The 25,225-nt window shown below is 43.1% G+C and overlaps 1 protein-coding gene across 11 annotated transcripts in view; it reads left to right on the top strand.

Annotated features, from left to right (window-relative positions):
- Positions 1-854: 854 nt before the first annotated feature.
- The window catches only part of LOC115344115 (myelin-oligodendrocyte glycoprotein-like), a 35,394-nt gene continuing 11,023 nt past the window's right edge, over positions 855-25,225 (top strand). Inside the window, exons 1-6 of one of the 11 annotated variants that reach the window (XR_005932805.1) lie at positions 855-991; positions 3,468-3,617; positions 20,402-20,484; positions 21,293-21,405; positions 24,379-24,462; positions 24,874-24,926. Coding sequence is in view for 8 of the 11 variants with exons in the window: in XM_041124805.1 (XP_040980739.1) it covers positions 24,455-24,462; positions 24,874-24,926 (61 nt within the window). In the remaining 3 variants the exon portion in view is untranslated. Of the gene's footprint in view, positions 992-3,467; positions 3,618-20,390; positions 20,485-21,292; positions 21,406-23,034; positions 23,332-24,378; positions 24,463-24,873; positions 24,927-25,225 lie in introns of those variants that run through there. The other 10 variants (XM_041124805.1, XR_005932808.1, XM_030021026.2 and 7 more) reach the window with 10 other exon arrangements.

The raw sequence follows: 25,225 nt of genomic DNA, 5'->3' as shown, positions 1-25,225 counted from the left end.
AATATATTTTTCCATTTCTGATACGTGAATTGTGCAGTTATACAACTATGTGCAACAAAACCTCAGTGAAGCAACGGCCATGCTAGCAAACGCCCATAGAAAGGAAACTTTAATTCCTTTATGAAATGACATAGAGTATGCCAGGCACCCACAGCCAAGTCGACAGCTCAGCAAGATGCAAGCAAGAGCTCTCTCAAGGAGAAAGAGAAAGATTTCTACCATAGCTGGCTGAAAACATAAGAGGTAAACATCACTTGGTACCTGTGCATCAAAAGCAGAGAGCCAGTGAAACAACAGTGCTTGATTGCAGAGCAAATGAGAGACAGAGCTTTTTTGACAATGTAGAGTTTGGAAAGGCCGGCTTCAAAACTGCAAGTGGTAGCCTCTGTGTTCAGGTTTATAGGACACTAAACACATGAACATCAGTTAAAACTAATCGTAAGAAGAGACATGTTTGGGTTGGGTTTTTTTAAATAATTTTCTTTTCCTAATGGAAAAGACCAAGCAAAGTCTCAAGCACCTGCTTGAACTAAGAGGCAAGAGCTGCCTCAGAAGCACTACCAAAATCCTTATTCTGAACATCTTCAAGTGGCACATTCATGCAAAGAATTTATTCTTGACAGGGACATATTTTATCTGACAAAAGGTAGATAGTCCTCCTAGAAAGGACTGCAATACGAGAACATTGCATTATCATAAGCAGCTAAAGTCTGGGAAAAGATGAAGGGTGAAATATTGAATGTTCCTGAGCTTTTACTATTGGTAAAGTGGTAGCTAGCAAGTCCTTACGTCAGCTGAGCACACTGTAGTGAGTGCCGTCAATAATTCCTTTTATTCCTCAGCTAGTCAAGAAACACAGCCCTCAATATCTGAGTCATTGCTCCACATCCTGCCTTGCTTCAGCACTTCCTCATTCAAGGCAGAGGCTCCTTACAGCAGCAGCACATTTGAATCTCAGCACGTTCAGAGAGAATACCGAGATTCCACATCGGTAAGTAAGAGATCAAGTTTTCTGTCTTGTACTAGAAGGTGCTAAAACTGCAATATCTGGGCTACGGCTTTTTGGCTAAGGTCTTTTGCAATTGCTTCAGGTGATGTGGACATGGGAAAAATGAAAAAGAAACAAACTGGTTTTGGTTTTTTTTTAGTTTGTCATAAGTGGCGGCTTGCTGGAAAGGAAAGATACAGATTGAGGGGTTTCCCAGTTAAAACATTTCAGCTCTGTAACTCCACTCCCCTTTGCTGACTGCCAGCTAGGGTGCACTTAGACTGCAAAATGAGAAGTGAGGCTAAGGCTACTGGTAAAACAAAAGGCAGCTTTCACCTGACACCCCAATAGGCATCTCCAACTAATTTACTCACCAAGTACAGTTTGCCTTTATTTCTGTGCTTTTTTTTCTTTTCTTTAGTCATCACTGACACACCAACAGAATGATACACCAACAGAAGTGACCAAATGGGGAGTTTCAGTTTAGTGAAGTTCAGAGAATGAACACTAGGTTGAAAATAATAAAAAAAAAAAATCATACCTACTGCCTCAAAATGTCAGCTGAATAAGAGAAAAGGCTCTGACAAGACATTCAGTATAGTCACATGAGAAGTGAAACCCTACATTTCAGGTTCTGAATGGTCACTGTCCACAAACTGACAGCATGTAATAGCAGGTAAAAACCCCCATGCGAGGAAGGTAAGGAGTCCCATTGTACTGAGCAGCACACACACAATCACAAAGTCAGTGCTGCACAAAACCCAAGGTCTCAGTTTGCAGCTAGTGAAGAAACGAAGTCCAAGAGTGAAAAGACAAGAACGAGGGCAAGCAACTGCATAAGAGGATTTGTTCAAGTCATGAGTCACCATTGTTTCTGTTACAAGTGTTTGCAGGCTTTGAAAAAGATAACAAGGTACTGTTAAACAAGCAGGTTTCAGACTAACTTGTTGCCTTTGAGTTTTGTTATAAGGTTTATATTAGGTGGATAAAAAAACCCACACACAACCACAGATGTACATACCAGTCCCTACAGCAAGGTATTTAAAACAACTTCTCCATTTTAAAAACTATTTTTATTCTTGATAGTTTGTCCCTTCTTCAGAAGGGACTGTACCCACGAAGGTAATGCAGGGAGAGAGAAAGGTAGAAGAGAGAGACACCTTGGAAAAGTACAAAGCAGCTGATGTCACGAAGCCCAAATTCTTGTACCACTCTGGGAACTTGGAACTCAGGCCCCTCAAGAGCCAGCTCGTGCCAGACAATTTTGCCTTTTTGAAGGCTAAATTGACAGAAGTATTTCACCAATTGACTAAAACTGAACCCTGAGCAAGCAGTGAAACCACACAGCTATAGATTTCAGTTCTCATTAAATCAAAAAGCTTGCCATTGTTGTGAGTTTAAACTTGATAATAGAAGCGTAAGTAATACAAGTGTAAGCAATGTAAAGGCAGAGATCAGCACAGATTTTTCCTTCTAGCGAAATTAATTAGTTTTTTCTAGAAAGGGAGAGGAGGTGGTAGGAAATTTTCATCTCCAAGCCTTCTTCTTGTAATGCAGGCCAGGCTACTGAAATATTTACCAAGATGAGCACTACAAAAGAGTCTCCAGTTACGAAGGTCCAAAAATAAGATTGCATGGATGCGTATACTACATTCAAGAGACTAATCTTTTGGTGGAACAGTCACTATTTCTTGACACTTTGTCTGCCAGAGAAGCCACTCGGGGCAAGGTGGGGAAAGAACATTTTACTCTTCAAAAGAAAAAGCTATATATTGCTAAAAAAAAACCCAAAACAAACAAACAAAGAACCCAAATCACAAAACCCACACGCACAACACGGTGCAGTCAACTCTTTAGGGGACTCACTGGCTTTTTCCCACCTTATCATTGTACATAGCAGCTACAGCCTACTGCTAGCACAAGATAGGCCTGGACCTGTTGGAGCAGCTCCAGAGGAGGTCCACAAAAATGGTTAGTGCTAGAACACCTCTCCTCTGAAGAACGGCTGAGAGTTGGTGGTGTTCAGCCTGGAGAAGAGAAGGCTCAGGGGAGACCTTATAGCAGCCTTCCAGTACCTAAAGGGGGCTTATAAGAAAGATGGAAATAGACTATTTACCAGGCCCTGTAACAACAGGACAAGGGGCAATGATTTTCAACTGAAAGAGGGTAGATTTAGATTGGACATAAGAAAGATATTCTTTATGATGAGGGTGGTGAGACACTGGAACAGGCTGCCTAGAGAAGTTGTGTATGCCCCATCACTGGAAATGTTCAAGGTCAGGTTCGACAGGGCTTTGAGCAACCTGGTCTAGTGGAAGGCATCCCTGCCCATGGCAGGGGGTTTGGACTCGATCTTTAAGGGTCCCTTCCAATCTATTCTATGCTTGTATGATTAGTATTTAAGAATCCTTTGAAAAAGTTGAGCTGGTTTCTGTCTCCCACACCCCTAGTTACGTTCCTTTTCTGAACTGTGTTACAGCCTTCCCTCCCGCTTAGGACAAGGAGCCTATAAAGCCAACCAGCCATTATGGAAGCTGAGCATTCCTAAACATACACAGAAGGTGGCAGTCCAGTCCAGGCGACGGGACACTGCAGGCACATGTCAATGGACAGAGCTTTGTTTCAACAGGTGAGAGAAAGGAGGGGAGGAGAGGGGAAAAAAAATGAACGATCCTCTGAACAATGAGATACTTTTCCTGCCACAGTCCATTAAATATATACACACACATACTGAACGTGAATATATACTTAGTGAAATATCTCACTGAACACTGACAATTTTCAGAGGCATGTGGGGCTGTATATATACTGCAGATGTATCTGCAGTCAAATTTTTCAAAGCAACCTGAGCCTCAAAGATTTCCAGTCATTGATTTCAGTTCATGTCTGCCCGTATGTCTTTAAAATGGCACCTTAGCACCTTCAGGTGCATCTTAACCACACAGCAAGGCGTGGTGCAAACGTGCCTGCACTAACAGGGTCTGGAGAAGCGCTGCTGTCTCAGTGTAGTCTTGCACCAGCATGAATTCCCTGTGCCAATGAAGAGTTGCTAATTGCAGCTCCCCACCACGCTTCCCAGGGCCTGGGAGAGGAGCTCAGATCAGCACAGCACAGGGCTGCGTGGGCACCTCGGCTGCTCAGCCCTGGCCCAAGGCATCCATACCACCTATGGTGTATGGCAGATGCATACCAGAACTCACACTGGCTTGGGTTTTTATTTGGGTTTATTGCTTGGGGGGTGAAAGGAGAGGTTGGTTTTGATGGTGGCGTTTTTGGGTTTGTTTGGGTATTTTTAAGTTTTCCTTCCTGCTCACATAGAGTACTGAACAAGTAAAACTACAGCCACCTTCAGCATCACTAAAAGGAATCTTCGTTTTATGGCTGTAGCTCATTCCAGATTTGGTTGCTCTTTCAGCTGCCTTTCCCTCTATTGTCTATATTTTCTTTATTCTAACCTCTGATTCCAACCACCAGACTTTTCTACCAGTCCTTCCCTATGCTAGTTGCTAAAATTATCTGTAACAGAATAAATTGCTGGTACTAGGACAGCATCTTCAAGGAGGTGCCCAATAAGACTGAAGGAAGAAAGTGTGTATTCCTTAGTCATAATCTGTTTCAAGATGCCTGCTGACTAAGGGAGGAGGGATAAGAAAGTTAAAAAAAAAAAGAAGTCACCAATTGGAGAAAAAATAATCTATTCTAGAAAGACTAGAACATATACAAGTCCTAAACCGCAGAGGTCTCTCTGTGCCTCTCAGCCCCTAGGAATGCAGGTTGCTCAGAACAACTCTGCCTCCCCAGCACAAAGAGTTTAAAAACAATAAATACATAGCTAGCTCGAGGACTCCAAGCTAGGCAATTTCCAGGCGTGGAAGACTTGCGTTGAGTTTGTGCATGTTAAATTATGCAACTTCTTACAAGGGATTTGACCACACTCTAACTTCAGTTAAGATTTCCCAACATCCCAGAGGCAACTGTCTTAAAGCCACACTTTTTTTTTTTTTTTTTTTTTTTTTAAATCCCCCATCTGTGGGTTACCACTTTTTGGTTTTGCTTTTAAAGCAACCACAGGAAAAAAATTCCCTTGTGCACAGCAGAAAAGATGGACCCACCACAGCCTTTCTAGTTACAAAATAACAGCACCTTTGGCAACAGATACTACTTCAGTTCATCCACAGTCTCAGAGTGTCCATCTCCTTACAGGTATGTGTGGGAGGGAAGGCCTTGCACCCATGTTGTCAGCCTTGTGCTTAAACTCCAGCAAATGTTACCTGTATATGATTTGCTTTACCACATCCTCTGGACCCTTTACTCTTATTGTAAGTGGCTCAACTGTGCCCTTTCAGCGAGACACTTGCTCTGTTAGCAGAGACGACAATGTGCAAGCAAGACTTCAAGAAGAGTAAAATGCCATTTGCACAGATCTACAAAGGCATCAAGAGTTAACACCAAAACTTATGACTATGGCATCCATATAGCAATCTACACCTGGAAAGCAGAATTATTCTCCACACACAGGTACCCAGTGTGCCTACTGAGCAGCAGGCATTAAGGCAGTGTAACACTAAGAGCACTCAGTAGCACCCTGAGAGAGAGCACCTGCAGTGGATGAAACCACAGGACTCCGTGTCATTTGCAAGGATTCTTTTCAAGTATTTTAGTTTTGGTTTCTGCAGTTTACCAAAGTTTCACCCCGAATTCACTCTTGTTCTGTAAATGAAGAGTGCTGATGACAGGCGTAATTTAGCTTTTGCTTGGTGTAGTTGAAGAGTGCAACTTTAACAAAGAATGGGTAGCATCAAGAAAACAGGCAAAGCATCCATCCAGAGAACACTAGGATTTTTAATTTTTGAAATTATTTCTATACCTTAGTTTTGCATGCAGGTATTTTCTTCTCACACCTCCTTGTGCATATATTATTGTGCAGTTTTCCATATTATTTTATTTCACTTAACATTTCCTTGTAAGGCTGCTGGAAAGACTAGGCACAATGAGATGAAGGAGACTGATATTTGCTCTCCCCCCCCCCCCCTCAGTTTATGAATAAAGTTAGTTAGTTGTCAAGTCCAACTGCATTTCTTAAATAAGTGTGTTTGAAGTATAATGTCTTCACCTCTGGCTTCCCAGATGTCATTTCCTAACATCCAAGTTTCTCCATGTTCTATATTGCCATCTGCTTAAGTTCTGAACCAGAAGGTTTTTGTAAAAGCAAACTTGTTTTCAGCTCCTTTCTCAGTAGCCTTGCCAGAGCAAGGTCAGCTGTCACCACAGTTAGAGAGCTATCTGAGCTAGAGCCAAGCAGATCCTTGCCATCGTTTCTGAAAAGACAATTATTTTATTTTGACATCAGGAAAGGGAAAAGCATCCAGAACTCCCTACATTTCCCTTGCTGAGGCAGCCCAGTTTAAACTTGGTTGTTCTTTTTAAAGAGTAGATTTACAGGGTCTATAGGGAGTTGCTGTATTTTGCCTTCTGCATGCTTGCATGCATGCAAACTGACTATTGTGTACATCTGCAGACTCTCAGCATGTCCCAGCTACCCAGCTTTGGAAGAGCTGGCATTGTCTTTCCTCCCTGTTACCGCAAAAGAACCGAGCGAACAGCACTGAACTGCACCCAGAACACACTTATCTTGCAGTTACCATGAACTCTTCCTGAAAGGTGACAATTTCCTCTTACCCAAATGCACTTTACTATCCAGAGGACATATCTCCTAAATAGCTATGATGAAGGAATCTGCCTAATGGCCACATTACTCCCCTCCACCCACCAGAAACACCCATTTAGGACTTCCAAAACAAAACAACACAACCACAAAGGTGTCCAGAAGCATTTGTGAAACCCAAGAGGTGAGAGGAGATGGCGACAGGGAACATCACCACTTTTCCAGCTCTACCATGTATCCAGAAAGGGCCAATGCATGGTTAACTCACTCTTGTGTGCTCCTCACTCAATCACTTATTGCAAGCTGCAAGTTTTCCTTGCAGCTGGCAAAATTACAGCTAGTCAGCAGTGCTGCAGCCAGCTGCCTGGGTCAGCACAGCGTTTGGCACAGGCTAACCACACTCTAACTGCTGCCTACTCCAACTCCTGCACTGCCACACGCTGCTCATCTGTTAGCAAAACGCACAGCGGTGGCTTAAAAGCTGGCTCAGACATCTGCACATCCTGCAGCAACTGCATTGGAGTTACATCTCCAAGAGATTTTTGAAAGCAGAGCATGAGCCTGTAGGAATTTAAACCCTCTTTGTACTAGGATCTGTAGAGTAGAAGCTATCAAAGCTTCTACTGTGCTCTATAGCAAAATTTATATTCTTTTACAGAGTGATTTTTGTTTGTTTGCTTGAGATGAGGAAGGAATCTTTCTTGAAAAGAAGGACTGCAACAATATGCAGCTGAGAGGATGGGAATGAGAGCTCCCTGGGGTACCCGTGTTGTGCTGCATCTCTTGTATTTTCCAAGTCCTCTGCTGGGAGAGAGGGAGAAAAAAAAATTTAAAACACTTTGAGGCTAAAAGGTTTCCCTGGAAAGGTCTCCTCTGCAAGACAGGCTGAGAAATAGCTGTACCAAGCTAGAGTCAGGGGTCACCATTTCATCTGTGACTAAAAGTCATGAAAATGCCTATACTATAACACTCATTTTACTACCTCCTCCCCCATTTCTTCACTCCTCACAGAGGAATGAAGCGAAAAAGAGTGTATTCATTTGTACTAGAGCATTGTTGTCCACCCAATAAGTGCACTCTGGGGAAACCTGACTCCATAAACAGCTCTTGGGCCCACAGTTAGGGTCCATTAAGGCCAAGGAGAGCAGTAGCACCTTACTAAGCACAGACTCCTTTTATGGCACCAAGATGTGGCTTCATTACAGTCTGGATGAAGCCTTAATATTCTCAAACCAAAAGCAAGATACCTAATTAAAGAGCTAGCAGGGTTGTATGGCAGGTCTGGCTGGGGGATCTTTCCTTTGGGAAACTTCTGTCCTCAAAAATTATCCTCCACACAATTAATTTCACCCTTCAAGTACCTCACTACAGTTACAAATTTCATGGTAGTCATGGTATGAATCCACTATATTAATTTACAGGTGTCTTCTGAATACTGCTTTCACAGCTGAAGAAAAGCAAGCTTGTTCCATTACACATTCTCACAAAGAAATGTTTGTGTCCACAAAAAGGGCAGCCGTAATGTTTAATGCCATTTAATAGTACTCTAAAGATCTAAACAAAATATTTTGTTTGCCTGCAAAATGTTTGGCAGCTGCCAGTTAACTAAGTACAATGCCATATCTAATCAATTAGCACTTTGTACTTTCCTATCCGAGGACATCTCATCCCTTTTCCTGTGAAAGTTAGGTATGCAGTAGGTCGCACAGCAAGTCCCATTAAACACCCTTCTCCCCACTTCCCCAGCTGAAATTACAAGATGCTGTTTGGGTAAGCAGTAGGTAATCTCCACATTCCCATCATCAAAGACCAATCAACTTAAGTTCTTATTGAATGCATCAGCTCTTTTTACTAGTAAGCAAATTCGAGTGGGAGAAGGAATCCCGTCTTTCCAAATCAAAGTTTCTGTATAGTTTTGACTCCAAGCTTAGTCATGTCTGAGGCCTGAGGTCTTGTCATACATTACCACAAATACTCAGAACTCAGGCTTTGGCCGCCTCCAAAAGATGGGTTTTCTGAAGTGTTAGTGGCAAGAGAGGATGTGGATCCAGGCGGTCCAGCTATGGGAAACAGAGATGGCCCAGGGAGCATATCTCTCCCCAGCAGCAGCAGGAAGACTTGCTCCATTGCTACAGCTGTCAAGACTAAAATCAAGTGGCATATTACAGTGACAAAAATCCTTCTGGCTACAGCTTTGTTAGACATCTCCCTAGAAGTGGCTACTTCCCTAGAATCTGACAGCAAAGCAGAAAATCAATTGTTCACTCTAGCAGTAACAGCTGTGCATTGAATAATACTGTGGTTTAGGAGGGTTTGACTGTATCAGAAAAACACTCAAAGTACTTAGGAGACATGCAAAACTACACAACCCTTCTATCCTAACAAAATATCCACAGCATACCACAAGGTGCCAGAGAACCTAGACAGGTATCATCCTGCCCCTATACTCTGCACATGGATAAATACTACTTTAAGGTATTTGGCCTATGATTTTAAATGGATCTTCTGCAAGAACTGAATAAAGGAAAGTACTCTTTGTTTTTAAAGAAGTGTAACAGGAGTTTTTAGTTAGAGAAATCCAAAGACAAACAACGATCCCTCACATATACAGAAACATTTACAGTCCCTTCAGCTGGTATTTTACATGTATTGCTCTCACAGAAAGCAGGGCTACTCACTGGTGTTTACAGTTCTCAGAATGTGTATGATATGACAGAAAGCTAAGATCTTGCCTCTGTCTCTGAATTGGGTAAATATGCACCTTAAGAGATCACTAAAGCAGAGACTATCAGACAAGAGCTTGAGAGTAAATAGTTTAAGAATTATCACAACTAGGATGCCCAAAGTTTATGTCATGGCTCTAGCGTACGTGGACAGAGAAACATTTGAGGAGAATGGCCCTGCAACTACATAGTCATAATCATCTGCTCAGTTATGGGTGGCCTCCCAAATTATATCAGTTCCCTGACATTCTTGGAGAAGATATCCAAGGATGCAGAGTTGTGAGGTGTTATTATGAGATTTCCACTCACACGCATCTTTATTTTTGATGTTGCTGGAACAAAACGTCACATCGTGTGCCCAACTAGCAGTTTGCTGCTGTACAACACGCTTACTTAATAGCATTTCCAAAATCGGTGGCACAGACCTAATCACTGTAATGTTCCAACTCACATTTTCCTGGATTTCCAAAAAACAGTTATTATCTAGGTGATGCAAAGCCTCATCACTTGTGCACAACTCCAGCCAAGAGCTTGAAGGGTGCCAAAACAAAAGTGCCACTGGCACCTGCTGCTGTGCAGAAAAGCGTCTATCTTAGTTATGGCACTGTAGAGGCCAAACCAGCTCCTCCAGCTGCCCAGAGCTACTGGATCACAACAAGCGGAGCTGCAGCCTGTTCAGCCCTTGCAGAAGGAGATACTGGGCCTGGATCATCCTGGGAATAAACCCTGATGTGAGATGCCATCAGAAGGTATTTCACAGGGTGTTAGTCGACGGAAAGGAAAGAGCAGACATTCAAAGGAGATAAGCGTGTGTGGTGGGAGCAGGGAGATGTCACACAAGGGATGCTTCAGCTAGGGCACTGTCAGGATTTCTCAACACCACCGGTGAAGCTAAAAGTTGCCATTTTAGAAATGAAAGGGCTCAGTCACCCCTGCCACTACAGAGCAAAGCAGAGGAAAAAGGGATGGGAAGGGGTATAGTAAGATTGAGCAGAAGCCATCCCCATCTTCCAGCACCGTCTCCCCAAACAGCAGCTGCCGACCCTTCCACCTTGGTAGCTGCTGCTCCCTCAGCCTCTAGCTGCTCCTTGCAGACCAGAGTCCTGGGCAGCTGCCTCCTGGGCCTGGAGGAGGCTGCTGTTTGCAGAACCAGAGGCTCAGTGCAGAGCCCCATCATGCAGGACTAAATCCCTACAAAATTTCAGATTATTTTTCTTTAGATCAGTTCATTGATTGCAAAGATGTTTGACTGTACCTATCATTCCTGAGGCTGATGATCTAACCCGTTCACAAAGCTTACCTCCTCAACAGGGAAAGGTGACGCCTACGGACCAAACTGTAGGTCAGTGCAATGCACTGCTGAATTTGCAAGCCTTACTCGGGATGTTCATTTCACACCCTCAACTTTCAGTTTGGGGCTAGTTGAAAATATACTGTAAAACCAAGTTTAGGTAAACTTTCACAGGGGGTTTCCTATATTGAAAGTGTAGAACCGCAGAGAGGTCAGGCTGATCTTTCACACCGTGAAAGTTTGTGGTTTGCACAAGCTGCTTCTCTTTCTTTTCAAGTCATTACTTACCAACACACTTAAAACAGCATAAACATATAAAAGTTCTGTTCAGCATCTGACAGTGAGAAAGATTAAATTTGGTGGACTCTTGATTACACAAAAGAGATGACAGCAGCTACCCGTGCACTGCTCTCCTAGCGTAGGTGTAGCCTGCCTACCTAGCTGGAAAGTTGCTTTTATAGCAGAGTTGTACAAAGTTGATCCGGTGACTCATTGCTAAGGTACTTTGGGTCCAGGGACACATCTAAAGTGACCTCCACCACAACCCTCAAGATGACCCTATTGTCCACTACCAAGTGACCATCAGATGCTATTGCAATGCAAGACAGCTGGGTGGCATTCATAAGCTTGACACTATCTGTTTCCTTTCAGATATTAATTTTCCAGCTTACTTTCAGCTATGTCGCACTTTCAAATGACAAGCGTTATGCTCTCTGGTATTAAACATAGTAACTGGTGAAAGTGTTACATGGCTGAAACTGAAGTAAGCTCCCTTTGAGGAAATGAGACAATTTGCTACCAAGCTCCCTTATCACTGAACTGTATCACTTTAGAAAAGCAAACTAAAGACCATTTGAAAACCAGAAACTTTTAGAACTTATATCCCCCCCCAGTTCTTAGGAGGTATAATAAATTTGCGTATTGGGTTGTCATCTTTAAGTTCAAAGATGACTAAATTCAAAGATTGGCTTATCTTTTCTGTTCTCACAATCCAAAAAGATCAGTATCAGCCAATTGTATGAACATGCAATTAACAGTCCACAACCTGGTTTCTTGAGAAAAGTAAGGCTTATGTGATTAAGCAAAGCACCTGCTTAATTCTTCCCTCTTCTACCCAATATCCCTTGTAGCTCTTTGACAAGTCTTTAAAAAATAAGCAACCCCCCCCCCCCCGGCCCAGAACACCACAACCCAGAGGAGATTGTTAGCACTGTTCTCAAGACAGGAGAAAAGACAAAAACAAGACAGCCCTGTAAAGTCAGCACTTGCAAAAATCCAGAAAATTTGTGTTAGAGTGCAAAAGCATTAACAGCAGGAGACATCAGGGAATCCATGCCAGAATTCATTTGCCCGTTTCATGCATTTTTGTGCAGTTTTCTTCCAGCAGTTACAGAACAACAGTTTGTCTTCCCTCAACACAGCCATTCTACTAGGGAATACAATGTCCAACAGAAAGCATTTCCAACTTGGCTGCTGGTGACTCTCTGTTCTTCAGGCATCCTTTGTAATATTACCTGTATTGCTGTTGTAGTAACATCAGTTGGACTTCCTAATCTCTCTGTCCTATTTATTTCTTTCCTTGTGTTTAAGACAAACATGAGTTACACTCTGCAGCTCTTGCCCCAAAAAGAAGTGCCCCACTGGATCATACAAGTCTAACCTAGTTCTCCATCTCCAGCAGTAATAACAGGAAACACTACTGAGGGATAGCATAGATATCTCAGATACTGGCCAGGCTTACATCGCGCTTGTACTCCCCCAGCATCCACAATTCATGTAGTCCCGCACAAAGTAAAGATTTAATGCCTACATGAGGTAATTAAGGGCAAAGCCAGAGCAAGGACACAAACATTGCCCAAGTCATAATAGCAATTAGCATTTGCTAACTTCAAGGATTAGAGGCATGAGGGGTACATAAGTTAAACGTACCCATTTTTCAGAATCACCTCCTATAACTCCACCTCAGGCCTTTCCTAGCACTGGGTTGCCACTGCAGACTAGCCCAGGTCACCCTTAGCTACATCTTGTATGCTCCTGGAGTTCTTTGTCCTGTTGCACTGCCATCACCACATTGCATGGCTAAATGACACCACCATCTCTGGCACTACAGTCACCTCTGTGCTACAGGGAGAAGAGGAACCACATGGTCTAGCTCAACAGTTGAGAAATGGTTTCTCCAGATTTTCCTAGGCTCGGGACAGCGGTTTCTGCTGGCTTTTGCCTCTAACAGCTCCAAACTTGTCTGAGGCAACATTACTGCCCCAAAGCACACCAGAAGTTATTGCTTCAAAACAGAAATTGGATCCAACAGAGTTTGGGTCCAAAAACTTAAGCTTGTTTTCTCATTTCCTCAGCTGTGATAGAGCTGTTAGAGTCACTGTTGAGAAGCACACGAAGACTAACCCATTAGCAGTTCAAAACACGTTAGTGCATAAGCCAGCAGCCACACACCCTATGGAGCAGAATATTAAAGGAGAAAAAGATGGGGAGGGGAAGAAGATATCAGTTGTGCCCTGTGAAGACGAGGGCTTGCAAGGCTGCTGGTGCTGATTTGCAACAGGAGAATGAAGTCACAGAAAAACACTGCAGGAAGAAATGTGACAGCAGAAGAAATTGTGGCTTCCATCTTACACTGTTCCTCTGCTTTATTCTGGGGGAATACACCCTTCTACTGCAAAGTAGTCCACTGGGGGAAGGGGAAGAGAAGGAACGGGAGGAGGTGGATTTGGATTTAAAAAAAAACAATCAAACAAAAAACCATACCCCAAACAGAGCTAGGAGTCATCTTCCAATTCTGGAAGAGCTGCACTTCAGCCAAGTACACCCCTCACCTAAAAATAATTCACAAGAAACTCTGTTAAGTCCTACAGTTTCCAACAGGAAAGTCAAGACACTGAACCACCACAGAAAAAGGAAAACACATACACACCTCCCCCCACCAAGACACATGCACAATAATGAAACAACTTGCAGTAGGTTCCCCACATATACCTAAAGGAGAGAGCAGGCAACGTGAAAAGTAATTGTACACACAGCCATAGGAAGAAGGGTACTGTTGTCAGAAAAGGGTAAGGGGGAGGATGCCACCTCTTTCTTGTGCCACAGTTCTGAATAGAAACACATCTATAGGAAGCAAGCACAAGTGGTCTTTCAGAGTGCTTTGAAAGAAAGGAGTTGCTTGCTTTGTTTCCGAACCCCAAGCTTGCTGCTTTGAAAAGAAGCAAGCACCTCCCTGTGTAGTCATAATTACAGCTGGGGGTAGAAAACGCAATGCTATTGCACTGGTAACAGAAAAAGCACTTTTGCTGGTGGACAAGAATGAGACAAGATCCGGTCGTGCTTACAATGATTGAGAGATGGGTGCTTCAGATTGTAAAATCATTTGGCTGAACTAGATCTGAACCAAGCATTAACAACAAAATCTGAAAGCTTTCAGAAGATTGAGAAACATCCCAGAGTAGAGGGCCTGCAGGAATTGCTTATGATCCCCACTCTTTTTCCTACTTACACAAATTGATTGTTCAAGATATTTCCTTCAGACGACAAATACATCTACCTCAGCTATCAAGCCAATAGTCTACAATCCTCCAATACCTGGGCAAAATAACTTGAGCATCTCAACACAACTCTATGTTGTATACTGTGTGTACATCTCATTAACTCTATGTATGACTGCTCTCTGCTTGGAACAATTATTTACAGCTTAGCCAAACAAGCATGAAGTGCTTACAGGTGCTTTTAGGGGCCCCTATTTAGGATCTTCTTCATGTCCATCTCTGATGGACAGAAGTTAATTAGACATTAACATTCTCGTACTTCTAACACAACCATACAACCAGAAACTTCCTGCTCTGATACTAGAGCATCTAGGTTTAAAACACTGTGTAGGCTTCACCTTTATAAATATTTTGAAAAAGCGGGGGTAGGAAGGCAATTCCATTGGGAGGAGGGGGGCAGGTTTAAGCCTGCAATATTTGGCAACTGTTAACCTTATCTCTGTCACTGGTTCAAGAGTCGTTGAACCACTAGGACTTAATCTTTTTACTAGTACAAAATATTCCATGAGTACTTTGTGCTTTTCAATGGGTAACTATGGAGAAGGCCAAGATGGGCTCCTGGAGAAGGGAATAGCTCTTCCTTTTCTTAGTTATTTACATTCACTGCACTCACCTCTTTTTCTTTACATAAGAAAAGGTGCCACCAGCACATGCAGGAATATCAGAGATACTTTGTTAGGACACAGGTGGTACTGGGTACATGCTGTGGGTTACTCTCAGGGAAAGTTGTTCTATCAACAGTTCCTCCCTCCTCAAAAAGTCCTCACAAACTGCAGCTGCAGGTCCATTTGCAACAATTAAAAGAAAACAAACCACAAATAAACCCCAGACACCTTCACTTTTGCTTTAACAGAGCAATGGTCCTAGAGAAACTGGCTCAGACAGAGACTAGCTCCTTTTGAATCAGTAGCTCTGACATCAGTGAGTTAATACCATTGATTGGTCCCAGGATTTGTTCCAGGACTATAAAGACTTTATGATGAACAGTTGCTTGTAAGCATGTTCAACAAACGGCATTTTGTAGCTTAGTAGAAAAACCCAGGATGCAATTCAGGTGGTTGCTCTCACTCGGAGCAGCCATTGACATAGAGTTTGTCTTCTAGGTATACAAACCCTCAGCGAGGTGCCCAGCATGGGGCTCGGTCAGTTCAGTCACAAGTTAACATCATTGTCTGGGGAAGAGCCAAGACAAATTACATCAACCTTGGTTAACCCTCAGTTTCTTTTTCTCCTCTCACCCTGGCATCCTGAGCTTCCACTTTCAGACCCACCACTCCCAGTGTTTCCATGTCCAATGCAGCAACTACAATAGCATTGACTACTAATTAACTTCATTTACCTGCGAAGCTCACCATTTTGTTGATGAATACTTAACACCTTCCTAGAGGACAATAATAAATATTTTCTGAACTTCATCCTTCATCCAACTTTCTTCCTTTTCTCACCTGTCAGGAAACATGGATCCAACTGATTGTAGGGTTACAAGTCAGGGAGATATATTGTCTAGTAACAGGTCTGATAGAGAAAAAGTAAACTGACTGTTGTATCTTAGTGGAATTGTGTATATGTATCACTAACAATATAATTTCTCTTGAAGAAAGGTGGTTTCTACAATATGCAAATTAAAAATAGCTAAGAGGAAAAAGGACGCACAATTCAGAAAAGCAACTGGTGGAACTTAAGCCTGTTGCTGGCAACAGTTGCCAGCAAAAATAAGCATCTGCAGGCCAGGATTTTCCCTGCTCTCACAGTATTGAGCTGGAAAGTAATTTTGGAGAATGGAAATTCTCTGGCATTAGTGTGTTATACTTCCTCCTAGACAAGGCGTGGAATAAAAGTAATAAAGACATTTTATTGACTATCCCCTCAGCTCAAAGCAGTCTCTTGAGCCTGAAACAGTTTCCCTTCTGCTTCCTAGGAAAGTCCCCCAAAATTTCCCTTTCTCCTTCTCCCTTGTGACCAGGTTTTATCCACTATATGAATTTGAAAGTTCAAAGGGAGGGAGTTTTCCTCTTTCCTTCTTTGGACTGATGACATTTACCAAGGGGGTTTTATAATCCTGCCTCGGTGTGAAAGATAACTGCTGACCGAAGAGAAAAAACACTTATAAAATGGATAATATATTGAGCAAGACACAGCTAAAGCCATCACCACAAACATTTATGGAATTATAATAAATGCTGACAGTTTGTCAGCTTGAAAAAAAAGATTTTTTTTTTTTATTTTTTTTTTTTTGCATTGGAGCTTTACAATATGTTCTTACTTTGTGTTCAGTAACTCAATTATTGTCAAGTTATATCCTCCCTAAGTTTTATGGCCCTTCAGCCACACTAAAGACACCGTACCGATGGGATGGAGAACAAAGATAAAAGGAATCACGTTCATGAGCTTTTAGAGACTTAGCAGCTGTAAGCAGCAGAAGAAATCAACAACTGCTGAGATATCCTAGGTGCTAGGCAGAGAGCCAAAGTCAGACCACACACCTACTTCAGCATTTGCAGGACAGCAGGCCCAGCTTGAGAGGCAGGCAAAACATGCTCTCGCTTAAATCACTGAGCCCTGCTGAACCAGAGGGCTGGTGGCTGGCTGGAACTGGGAAGCACGAGGCAGCTGCTGCTCCTGCAATGCCCAACCCTCCGTAGCAGGCGGCAGCACCCCACGTCACCCATTTCTTTGCCAACACTAGCCCTGCTCTGATCCTTTCCATGATTTCTAGCAGCAATACCCTCTTTAGCCTGCTTTTCCAAGAAACCTGAACCGGCTCTGTACGAGCGTAGCTGTGCATGTACCGGGGAGTTCTTGTCCCTCTGCAGGAGCTTAGTAACGAAGGAAGAGTTCATGTAATCATGAGATTTCCAACACAGATCCAAGTCAAGGAGCTTAGCCCATTGGAATGATGGGGCTACAAACTCTTTGCAGAAATTTAATCTACGTGGAGACATTTCAGTGCAGGGATGTTTCTAAAAGTAACAGATTAACAACAGTATTAGACAATCAGTCTTTCAATGAGAAAGAATTACTTCACATAGGGAATCTCTAATCCACACAGCACAAAAACCTTTAAAGGTGGGAGGGAAAAGCCACAAGACAGACCTAGAAGAGCAAGGAGAAATACCAGTCAACCACACCCATAATATGCAAGAACTTGCTACGTATTTAAATCCATTTTGGTTCTTCTTACTGTATCTGGTTTATGAGGAGCTATATACAGGAATTCATACCACTTGACATACTGTCTGGGGGAAAAAAAAAAAAAAAAAAAAAAGAGAGAGAGAAGTTTAGGTACTCGAGAGGGCCAGACAAAGGGTACTGAGATAACTATTTCACCCATCTTCTCTCCTACGCAATACAGCCTACAAAAGTTTCTCCTCAGCTTATGGCCAGCAAGAACCTCACACACACAGGCAGCAAGAGGGCTAACTAAGCTTTTTGGAGGTTATGGCAATAAGTAGGCACCCACTTAGAGCCACTTTCACAGAGGTTGAGCTCTCTACTCCAAAGTGGTACTAGTAACCCAAACTGGATCATCTCTCTCTTCAAAACTAGGTCTCATTTTCACAACTAGCTTCAGATCATCCACTTTAGAAATATTAGTATTGGTCAGTTTTGTATTAATCCAACAAACATTTTTACCGACATCAGTTAACTTAATAATGTATCCAGGACTCCTCACATAAATGAATCTAAGTGTCAGCGTAGCTGTTTGGTTGTTGAATAGAGGGCTCCAGAACCAGGTAATGCCACTGATTTAAGGGTGCAGGTGCCAGAGGAGAAAAAAAAAAAAACCACCACAGTGAAGAATGAAAAATTAAAGTCCTTATTTCCATCAATACCTCTATCTTCAGAGATTAAGCAACAGTAGAACAAAACATCATCCAGAGAGTACTAGAAGCAGATATTCAGATAGGAACTGCCTCCAAAGTCAGAAAAAAAATACACAATATTTATTCTGCTGAAGGAGCCCTTGCCTTTTTCTGCATTGTCACTTGTGAGCTACTTCTTTAAGGCTAGAGTTTTCTAAAAGGCAGAACACCCCCCAACTCCACACCCTCCCCATGCCTTTTTCATGTAACTGCAGTCTCTTGAAAGAACGTCTCTTAAGAATTTATTCATCAAAAGAGGAAAAACATTTTGTTGGAACTGGCAGATAAAGAGCAGTGGAAACTCTCAGAAGACCAAAAAGGAATTGAGAAAAGAGGAACTTTGGGGGGAGCCGTCAGAAAGACATTACAAAAAGGAACAATGACTTTTTGGCTTCTCTTCAGAAGTTTCATAAAAGCGCATGAGACCACCGCATACCACTAGTCACAGGGAATAAGTCTCACCCAGTAAGCACAAGGCTGGGCAAAGGGTGGGATGCACCACACACTGCGTAGGTTGTGCTTCCTGAGCTTCCACCCAAACAGCATCAAATCTGCAGAACTCAGAAACCCAGGAGGACCTACAATATGCAAGACAAGGGTAGGTGGGGCTGCAAACACTTGCTAGGGATTTAGAGGGTGGAAATTGCTCCCTAAATCAAGAGTCTTTCCAGCAGAAAGCGAGTAAATGAAAGGCACTGCCCTGCCATTCTATACAGCAGCAGCATTCTCTTGAAAACCTAACTGCTAGATCTAGCACAAAAGTTATGTTGCATGGAGGATAAAGCATGTTTTAAGAGAATGGGGTGAGAGCCCACTACTGAAAGTTACAGACAGTTGCCATGCAAAACTGCCTAACACAGACCCCACAGGCAGCAGTGACACAACATCCCTCTGGGATGGATCTGCGTACAGACATCCTTCTAGTCCCTGGATTGACCTTCACCCAAGTGAATCAAGCAGATGACAGATATGAAATGCCTCAGAAATGACAGCTGGAAATATGGATGGCATGGATCTTGACTGCCTGAGAACTCAATCAGACCAAACATTACATGAAACCACTAAGTACCCACAAAACTGTAGCATCATTTGATCAGTGTTGATTTCTGCTCACTTGCATACCAAGAGTGTGCTTCCTTCCTCCCAAAACTTGAAATGAAACGTGCCGTATTTAGCATTAGTCCCCTGAGCCACCCACACCCTTCCCATTTTGCAAAGCCACAAACAACTTCAGTTTAGTCTGAGAGCTATTTAGAAAGGTTATTCTGAAATCAAGAATAAAGTCTAATTTCCTGAGCATTCCAGTTTATCAAGTGTGCTAGCTCATACACACTCGCTTTTTGGCCAGACACATCCAGAGTTTTGCTGTTTTCCTCCAAACCTTTGGGAAGATGTTTGTGTGTTTGAATCCTGGAAAATCAGATATAAACTGTAATTTCTGTTTCCCCATGTTTTATTTCTATACTTGTGGATAAATGCCTCCTTACCAAAACTATTTATTCAAAGCCGGGGAAGGTGTGTAAGTTCCTGCTGCAGTTCTCTGTACAGGGTACAACTTTCCACTGGGAGCAAGTCATGCACCATCACTCATTCATTCTTCATCGCTGAGAAGGAATAACTTTTCAGATTAGATAAGCATTTGATAACAACCTTTCAGCCACCAGAGCCTGGCTGTGGCCCATGATAAGCCTTAAATAGGCAATGGGAAATTCCAGCAGCGTGGGGAAACATAAGCCCAAAGCCAGCACTCCACCCACCACCCCCACAGCATAGCTGGTGCGACTGGAGCACAGGGAGGGAAGAGGGAGCACGGACAGAGTACACAACACTCCAGTGCACAGCAGATAAGGACAAGTTCGGAGACTTTTAAACAGCTATAAGCTTTGCTAAAAGAAATAAACATGAAAACCCGACCCGCCGCCCTCACAAGTGCATGAGGTTTGCTACAGTGCACCTGAAGTTAAGGATCCCAGTCCAAGACTCAGCTGCCACCACAGCCCATTTCACAGCCTGAAGCTCCGGACAGTCCCTCGGGAGGTACAGGGCACTTCTTCCCACTGCCTTGAGCCAAGAGGGTGAATCACAAAGAGGTTAGCTACAGAAACACTACCTGCCACTGCTCACAAATCCTCAGAAAACTGCTTTCAAATCAGGGCCATTTATTTCAAAATCCAAAACGCTAAGAGAAAGCCACTGTCATTTTTGGATACAAGCCAGCATGTCACTCACCGAGATCTCTTAAATGTCTTTCCTTGAACTAATTATGGGACAGGTCTCTAAACGATGCCTCATTTTGTTTACAGATTGCTTTCAGATAACTTTCAGATAAGCTGAGAAGTAATCACCCAGTTTCGGTACAGACTGCTGTCATAAGAACTTTCTCCAAGAAGCCAGACCGTAAGTTCCACTTGCAAGCTCACTCATTAGCTTTCTACTAGCTATTAGCTTTCACCTAAAGGTGAAAGGACTGCGGGGTTGCACGAGCAGGGAGCACTTAAAGAAATGACAGAAAATTGCTTTGATGTGGATAAGGAATAGTAAGGCAACATTTCTCTGCTCAGGTGCTCTCAGGATTTCACTAAGTCAGGGAGAAAGTTCCCCCCATCCTCCTACAAGCATCAGTAACGACAGTCAGCTCACATAAATCTGTTCTCAAAAGCCAAAGGCATACAAGGCGGGGGTGAAATGTGAAGAAATTATCTGTGACTAAGCTACAAAGCTTTGCCAGCTGCACAACAAGCAGTTTCCTTCTTGGCAGTGGACTTCATTCATCTGCTAGGTGATTTTGGCTAACAGTTTCAGAATTACTGGTGTCTTCTCCAGCTGCTGCCTGTTCCAACTTGTATCACCATTCATTCACTGCCCAGCTGCATTACCTATGTTAGTCAGCCAGTACTGGAGGCTGGCAAATGAGTGGAAGAGCTGGTGAGCAAATCAATCCCTTCAATATAACACCCAAATTGTCATGTTCACTTAGTTCACAATGACTTTTAAATCAGTGTCACACTCAGTAGTCAACACACAGAGGTACCTTCTCCGTGTCAAAAGGGTTCCAGCTCAGCATCTCCCTCCCTGCCCTGGCCAGCATCCTCCCTGAGCCCATCAACCCATAACAGCCTCTCACAACCCTTCTCTAGATTTTCAGTTCCCAGATCCTTTCTGCTCTAGATCCCAAACTGAGCATTTTTGCTGTGAAATTACACAGGTGCACCGTGGCTACAAGCCATTGCTGGGCTGATCACTGAAACCAGCTGGTTTTTCTGGTACCATAACCTGGCTGCTCAGCCACCAGAACTGCTGCCCACTGTATGGTCACAGGTCAGTCACGCTTCAGCTGCACCATCCCTGATGATCAAACAGCTGCCCACAGAATTCAAAGCAAGGTTTACAGCAACAGAAAAAAAAAAAAAAAAACAAACAAGCACAAAAAACCCACCTGCACACAACATGGGCCCCGGCTCATGCACAGGATCTCTATCCACAGCATTTTCCCCTCCTGCCACCCCAGCTGCCCTGATGAGCAGGGCTGTTCACAGGGGAATGTCCTTAATATAACGCAGCAACACTTTCTCCAGGGTTCACAGAGCACTTACAGAAAATACCATTTCCTTAACTTATTCTAAAGGGAGAGCTTTAGTGCTCCAAGAGTGTAAAGCCTTCAACAGTAGCATTTAGACCCTTTCCCACCCCCACCCCTCCTGGACTAGAAGACACAACTTGACCCAGTTTACTTTGGGACACAAAGTCCTGCTATTCTATGTGCACTGGGAACATTTGGTTACTTGTCTACTTGATTAATTTAAATTTATTGCAGGCTGAGCTAACATGTTCAGTAAACAACCTCACACACATGACGCAAAAGTTGGATGTCAGAGACATTTGCCAAGAAGTTCAGAATTTTGCAATTTAATCATACGCTTTAATTACAATGCGTGCCTTAGTTATTTAGGTAGGTTAGTGTGTTAAGAAGTTATTAATGAGTATTTTAATTCTTCAGGAAGTGATTCTTTGTTGCAAAGCCTTACTCAGTTAATTGTTTTAACCTCTGAAAATTAAGTCCTGAACAATTCCTTTGTCAGATTAAAATGAACAGTAAATGGATCAACTTTTAAATTTGAAAAAAATTACAAAGAAAACAATTATTTTTTGCCTTCCTAAGCTTCCATTTCATTTAAACTAGCACTTAAAAATAATAATTAAAAAAAGTGAAATACCAAATAGAAACTAATTATTTTAAATGCTGATACGTGTGGTGACTGAAACATCTTACACCAGCAGAACTGCACAGATGGAAACAGATCTCCCCTGTGTACCAAGAACAATCCTTCTGGAGGCTCAGTGTAAACATTTTTATTCCAAGCAGAGTCAGATCAATCCAGAAAGAAATGTTATTTCAAGTAAACAGCACTGGATTAAGGTAAATTAAGGGTCAGGTGCTCCAGCTAGACCAGTCTGAAGCATTCCCGCTGTTAGACACCGCTTCCTAAACAAGACCTGCCTTGCTGCTGCTTTACGCACAAGCTTAAACTTCAGTAGGGAAGTAACAAAATCACGCGGATGGCCAGAGCTCAACATTCACATGCAATTTGGATGCAATTTGGTATTTCAGGTCTGATCCCACTTCCTGCCCAGTCCAAGAGTCTTGTACAGGCGTTTGTGAGAACCAGAAACTCTACAGGGACTCTGGGGGAGTAAGCCAGCCAAAGCCGGAGACGTAAACAAGCCAGCTGGGCTGGAACAACCACCTTCATGTGGTTCTTGAGTCAGAATCAAAACTGTTAGAAAAATGACTGACTCTTCAGAAGAATGACATCACTTCTAGGAGCTCTGGCTCTTTGGTTATTCCTGTCCGCTGCTATTGCACCTTTACACAGACCTGTTAGCTGGCCACACCTACCCAATTTTTAGTTCTTTCTGCATAGGGACATATCATAAGGACCCTCTTTACCTACAGAGAGGGCGGGCATGGCCACAGTACCACTACAGAATACAGCTGCAGAGCTCCAGCTGCTGGGCTGCCCTCCTTCAGCCTGGCAAGAGACCTTGCCGCTGCCTAACCGCGAGTTGGTGTGGAGACCAGGTCCCTCCAGATCCACCTCGTTCTTGCCCCAGCACGAGGCCAGAGCGCAGGATAAGTTTGCTCCTGGTATTTTTGCAGAGCAGCCTTATGTGGAGTGGAACATCTGGACGAAGTTGAGAGGAAGGGTGAGCTCCATGGGGCACCATGGAGAACTAGTCAGGCAGGTAAGGGTGGCCATCAGTGCCTCAGTTTCGTTTACAAAAGGCAGGCAGGAGGGAAACACGTGGAATAAGCTCACTTTCCTGAAATTTATACCCTTACTTGAAACAATAACCATTACAACAGGGAGACAGGGGATCACAGGAGTTCAGCAAAAACATGGAGGAAGCACTGGTTTTAATGTCAAAGAAGCCAAAGATGGCAGATGGCTTGCACTGAGTATCAGGAAGGGGCTGGTAAACGAAGCGTAACCAGGGCTTGGCCATGAGGAGAGAGTGAGAAACACAGAAATCCAGCTTTCAGATCTTGCTCACCCCAGGAAGCACCATTGCACCAGGAGCAATAGGCAGGAGAACAGCACCAGCACCTTCCCCAGACAGAGCTGCCCCAGTGGGAAGAGGACCTCGGCTAAACCACTACGTCCACGGTCAGCATTATCTCTGGAGTACACCAGGGAGGAACAATCACTCGGATATTTGTACTCCTTAAGCTACAAGATGCTACGAGGACAAGGAGAGGAAGCCCAAACCCCACATTCTTCCCCCCCATGCCACTCTTTCCTCCCCCCCTTTGAGAAAGTACCTGATTTAACAGCCTCCTCAAAGAAGCAGCTCTTTTAAGCAGCTTTTTCCTTAAAGCCATGTCTGCATTTTGTTGGTAGATACACAGTTTGAGTGGTATTTGGCAGTCTGAGGGATGGTGTCCATACCTCTTGATAAATACAACACCCATTAGGTTTCGCCACCTTCTTTGATCTCAGCTGGCTGTAGAACAAGAATCCCTTCACTGGGTTGAAAGCTCAGGGCTAGTCAGTGCACAGCTGGTGACTCACATCCATCCTACACATGAAAATAAATACACTCTGTGAATTGCCAGAGTGTATTCAGAGTGTAAATACATACAGTTGTATACACTCTCTGTTTTATATACACAGAGTGAAAGAAAACAGACCGAACCACAGCAAACAAAGTACTAGTAAATAACCTATCCCCTTCTGGAGAAACGCTTATGGCAACAAAAATTAAGAGCCTTTCACTCTCTTGCTTTTGCAGAGGCAGAAGTAGCAGCTGGAGTGCCTGGTGAAGCTTGTGACGGGGAGGGATTCCTGAGGGCTGGGAAGGCACAAAAATGAAATGGTAAGCTACCCTTTTCTTGCACTGCAAAGCAGCTGAAGCTTGGGGGCAGACAGAATTTCAGTTAGTTACCAATAGAAAATAATCTCAAGAGCAAACTGACTACATATACACAATTAACTTTGTCCACACGAGAACACAAGCGGGAAGTATGGGTCTGGTGTTTGCAACTGAAGCCCCATCCCATTACGACCATTGAGAAACCTCAGATCTACAGGCAGGAGACACAATCCACACCAAGACTAGATGACAAAACAAAACAGGGTTTCTAATCCATCCAGCTTCATATCCAAATTCTCTTCACAGATGAGGGAGTTGTGAAACAGGGCATAAATGATGCCAGAGAAAAGGTCTTTGATCTCTGCTCTAGCATTCTAACAAAGCATTTGGCATTTCTCTCTCTCACTTTACTAGGGAGACTGCTCTCTGGATGGTTGCCTCCTTACTGTTTGCATCTCTACCCAGAGGTAAATATACTATAATGCACATCTAGGAGTTTGTGGAAATATTTATATGTGACTACACAAACTGAAAACTGAGAATCTTGGAGCAAAACAAAACAAATATGTGCTTTGCTTTGAATATATTTCATCACAGTCCAAGGTTTGCAAGTACAGGTAATAACCTTCAGATAAACCTCTATATCTGAAAGAAGTGGTTTCAAGGTTAAGGTGTTTCAGGCCCACAAATCTTTACCTATAAAGTTTATCCTGCCCACATCCTTAAAAATACCCTACCATTTCCATAATGTTAAGAATGACTTGGA

The sequence above is a fragment of the Aquila chrysaetos genome, chromosome 7 (assembly GCF_900496995.4).
Source record: "Aquila chrysaetos chrysaetos chromosome 7, bAquChr1.4, whole genome shotgun sequence".
NCBI lineage: Eukaryota > Metazoa > Chordata > Aves > Accipitriformes > Accipitridae > Aquila > Aquila chrysaetos.
This window is presented reverse-complemented; position numbering and strand designations above follow the sequence as displayed.